General features: G+C 34.1%; 1 protein-coding gene across 1 annotated transcript in view; it reads left to right on the top strand.

Moving 5' to 3' along the window:
* The window catches only part of LOC135225655 (uncharacterized), a 45923-nt gene extending 41322 nt beyond the window's left edge, over nt 1–4601 (top strand). The window contains exon 5 of the mRNA XM_064264989.1: nt 3660–4601. Within this exon, the coding sequence (XP_064121059.1) occupies nt 3660–3727 (68 nt within the window). The 3' untranslated portion in view covers nt 3728–4601. The remainder of the gene's footprint in view (nt 1–3659) is intronic.
* Nucleotides 4602–5000: the final 399 nt, after the last annotated feature.

Here is a 5000-nt window from a genome sequence, read left to right as displayed (position 1 = left end):
GTGTGTGTGTCTGTATGTATGTATGTTTGTATATATATATATATATATATATTATAATATATATATGTATATATATATATATATATAGTATATAATATATGTATGTATATATATATATATATATATATATATATATATATATATATATATATATATATATAAATATATCTATATATATACACACACACATATATATATATATATATATATATATATATATATATATATATATATATTTATATATATATTATATATATAAAATTTACAAATTATTGTAATTTCAACCTTTTTCGGATTCAAAGCGTCACGGATGAGTTGATTGAATTTTTATAAGAACCCGATGTTGATCCTGATCCAGGATATTTTGTATCTTTTCACTATTTATTTATTTGCATAGTAAATTCCGACCCAGATCCGTGTTATTCATTTCCTTATTAATTCATTTTCCAGTTAACTTTCACATTAGTTTTTAAATCAGTGTATGACTAACTACTTCACTTGTCTCTTTTAAAGGAAACTTTCCTGATTGCCACTTTTAATTCAATGTTTAGATTAACCACGCTTACGTGAGCAAAAATACAAAATATAAAAATAAATCTCTGAAATTAGAAAGACTCATTTTCGGGTACCTTTTCATTTCTCTTTTGTGTGTGTGTGTATGTGTGTGTGTGTGTTCTGTGAGTGTGTGTGTGTGTGTTATTACGTAAGTTACTTCCCCTTGGAGTCGACAGCCCATTATATATTTATTTATTTTCTGTTCCATTATACAAACTTGGCTAATTTCTTACGGAAGTACCCTTTCATTCTATTACGGAATTTTTTAAAATTTCATTTTCTTTCTTCCCTGAGAATTTGTGATCACAAAATCTCTATTTTGTTTCACTTCAATTTCTTTTATATATATATATATATATATATATATATATATATATATATATATATATTATATATATATATATCTGTATGTATATATATATCTAATAAAAGGAGCCCATAAGAACACCAAAATATAGACAGAATAGTGCTATATTTCAGAGACTGCTGTCTCCCTCTTCAGGTAGATGAATGAGAAAAGTTTACAGAAAAGGTGGTATTTATACCAAGAGCTCCATCCACAGGCAAGCCAATTTAGGTCACCCCCGCTGATAGTCTTCCTTTAATCTTCTTAATCGTTGGTTCAATGAAAACATTGTTGATCGTATCTGAAATCCATGCTCCTTTTGAGATGTTCATTACCTGCCTCTCTCTTATCAAGGCCGATTCCATCATTTGACTCTTGTAGCGGCAGTTGCTGCTATAAATTACACGTGACAAATTCCAGTTTATTCTATGGTTATGTTCATTTATATGGTTGAAAATAGCTGAGATCTGTTGTCCATACCTAACTGACCGTTTGTGTTGTATTAATCTCTGGGGAAGTGGTTTATCTGTAAATCTGATGTAAGATTGGTCACAGTCCTGGCATGGGATTTGATAGACCCCAGTGTCCTTGGGAAATGTCTTTTGTTGGACATTAATCAGGGATTTGGCTAAGGTGTTTGGGTAAGTAAATGCAAAAGGGTTAGATTTTCCGAGAGTCTGAGTCACCTTCTTAATCGTGTCCAGGTGTGGAATTTTTATTTTATTGTTGGGTGTATCTCTGGTCTTGTCTTTAGGTGGTCGGTAGAAAATTACGTTTGCTTTGTGAATTGCTTTCTCAATTATATGGTTAGGATACTTTAAAGACAAAAGTTGCTTGCGAATTAGTTCAAATTCTTTTTCCAGGAAATCTGGGAAACAAAACGGTCAGTTAGGTATGGACAACAGAACTCAGCTATTTTCAACCATATAAATGAACATAACCATAGAATAAACTGGAATTTGTCATGTGAAATTTATAGCAGCAACTGCCGGTACAAGAGTCAAATGATGGAATCGGCCTTGATAAGAGAGAGGCAGGTAATGAACATCTCAAAAGGAGCATGGATTTCAGATACGATCAACAATGTTTTCATTGAACCAACGATTAAGAAGATTAAAGGAAGACTATCAGCGGGGGTGACCTAAATTGGCTTGCCTGTGGATGGAGCTCTTGGTATAAATACCACCTTTTCTGTAAACTTTTCTCATTCATCTACCTGAAGAGGGAGACAGCAGTCTCTGAAATATATTACTATTCTGGCTATATTCTGGTGTTTTTATGGGCTCCTTTTATTAGATGTAATTCTGTTGTAACAGAACGTTTTTACCAGTCATATATATATAGATATATATATATATATATATACATATATATATATATATACATATATATATATATATATATATATATATATATACATAAGTCATATCACATTACCGTGATTCATATACATATATCGAGCTACAAATGTCCTTTAATATCTAATCCGCTCTACCTTGGAATTAATATATTTTCATATATGTTCAACCATAAGGGAATTTCCTTGGCGATAATAGATTTGCCGGCTGACGGGCACAAACCATCGCCACCTTCAAATCCAGGACAACAGTGAAGCCTAAACCCACCCCACCACAGCAAGAGGATATAAGTTTATGCCGCCTCCCACCTCAAATACCGGTCGCACTCGGGTATTCATAGTTTTGGAGACTGCATCAATCCCCCTCGTCCTCGGTAGTGTTGTAGGCATAAACTTATATCCTCTTGCGGTGGCGGGGTGGGTTTAGGCTTCACTGTCACCCTGGATTTGAAGGTGGCGATGGTTCGTGCCCGTCAGCCGGCACATCTATTATCGCCTAGAAAATACCCTTTCAGTTAAACATATATGAAAATATTTTAATTCCGAGGTAGAGTGAATTAGATATTAAAGGACATTTGTAGCTCGATATATGTATATATATATATATATATATATATATATATATATATATATTATATATATATATATATATATATATATCTTTTGATTGTTTGTTACTAGTGTTAGTTTTCAATATCACGGAATGATCTAGATTCCAGATTCTTGAATTTACAAAGAACGTCCTTGTGGAGACATGCCACCTTTTTCTCCAGGTACCGAGGCACCGCACTACGGGTATCGGTTACTGAAAATGAAGCCTGCATGTCTCCGAAAGCTTGTACTGTGTAAATTAACGAATCTGGAATCGAAGCCATCTCGTCACATTGAAGCTTAACACGAGTCATATCAATATAGTTGCACAGTGAAGTTGTGTGGCTATAGTAGATTCACATCAGCCGTGCATTTGATGTTTAGACCAGTCCCTTACGACGCTCCTGATTGCCTGTTGATAAGCCATTCATAGGGCTGGAAACTCAGTCTCTCACGAGAGTTCAGATAGGCAGGATGTATGTTCCACCTCTCCTGAGGGATACATTTGAAAGTCGTATCCCTCAGGAGAGGTGGAACATAGATCCTACCCAGCCCTGTGATTGACTTATCAACAGCCAATCAGGAGCGTCGTAAGGGACTGGCCTAGACATCAAATGCGCGGCTGATGTAAGTCTACTATAGCCACACACTGTGCAACTATATTAATATGACTCGTGTTAAGCTTCAATATAACGAGATGGCTTCGATTCCACTTGATGTGAATCCACTATAGATTGTGTGTAGATATGAACATTGAAAATGAAAGCGTCCAACGATTATAATGACTGATCAATGCTTCTCTGTTTTCAGGCTTCCCATCATTCAAAGGTCATCTAGCGGTTCTCTTGGCCTCGAAAATTTTGACCCGAGTGATATGACACTAGAGTGAAGGGAGAAAAAAAATAAGAAGTAAGAAAATCAATATTTCAAGTGTTGAAACTTAATTCAATGTAGTCGTTGTGTTTCGTGTATTTTTATAAACTTCGTCGTCGTGCGCTGGTGACTTTCGTTGCCAAACCGAAACATTTTCTTTGTTATAGAAAGTTTAGAAAGGTTTCGTTCGGGGCTAGTCTTTATTAACTGTGATGAACACGAGGCGCCCCCCCTCCCAAAAAAAAATTTAGTAAATACTTCGTAATTATTGGAAATATTCCTTGCCAGTGTGAGTGGAATCTTTGCCCCAAAAAAGTGCATTTTTGAAAACAATATGAAGTGCATCAGACGCTAGAAAGCGATCCAGTCACTTGGCTCGTGAAAGAAATAAGAAATATTCATAATACGAATAAGTTTTTTCCCTCAGAAATACATGAACTGCATTCTGGCCCGAGTCCTGAGTAGGCCTATGGACACCATATCATAATTCCAGTTCCACGTCTATATTTGAATAAGTATTTCAAACAATTCCTTTTATTTTCTTCGCCCTGAGTATTTTCTTAATAGAGAATGGAGCCGTAGAGGTTGTGAAGTTTATGTGATGAAGAAAAATCGCTCATACAAAAATGTAGTTTAAAAATAGTCCATTTGAGTAGTTACCCGAATGATAATACACTTCTTCAGAATCGTCGCAATGTTTATTTTGTTATGATTTCCGTCTACGTGAACGTTTTAGGAACTGCTGGAAAAATGAAATGACGTTGAAGTGATTTTTGTTGCTGTTGTTTAAAAAATGAATGAAAAAAATAAGACATGTAGCGAAAAAAAAGAAAAAAAATCTTGCCGGTTCTTCATACATTTCAAATAATATTCTCCTTATTGAAAAAACGAGAACAAATATAGTGAAAAAGTGATTATAAAGAATGAAAAGAAAAACTGAAGCTACGTAATTCACAAATACGATTAAAAGACAGAGGTTTGAAATGGTAAGTAATCATCCACACACGAGCAGAACAAAGGACAAACTTTACCTAACAGTATCCCAAAACTGAGAAATATTAACAACATTAAATGTTGAAAACTAGTGAACAATTTATAAGAAAAAGAAATGAAAGTGCTGCTGGTTCCTAAGTAACAATAGTAGTGACAATGGCATCAAATTGCATTTTCCTAATTCATTAACAGATCAAAAGAACTAATGGCAATGTCAAATCCTGACTAATTCACTGAATGCTGTTTGTGTTCAAAACAAAAGTAAATAATTATTCAAAAATAATG

The sequence above is a fragment of the Macrobrachium nipponense genome, chromosome 13 (genome assembly GCF_015104395.2).
Source record: "Macrobrachium nipponense isolate FS-2020 chromosome 13, ASM1510439v2, whole genome shotgun sequence".
Lineage (NCBI taxonomy): Eukaryota > Metazoa > Arthropoda > Malacostraca > Decapoda > Palaemonidae > Macrobrachium > Macrobrachium nipponense.
Note: the sequence above shows the minus strand (reverse complement) of the source record. Positions and strands in the feature narration are given on the sequence as shown.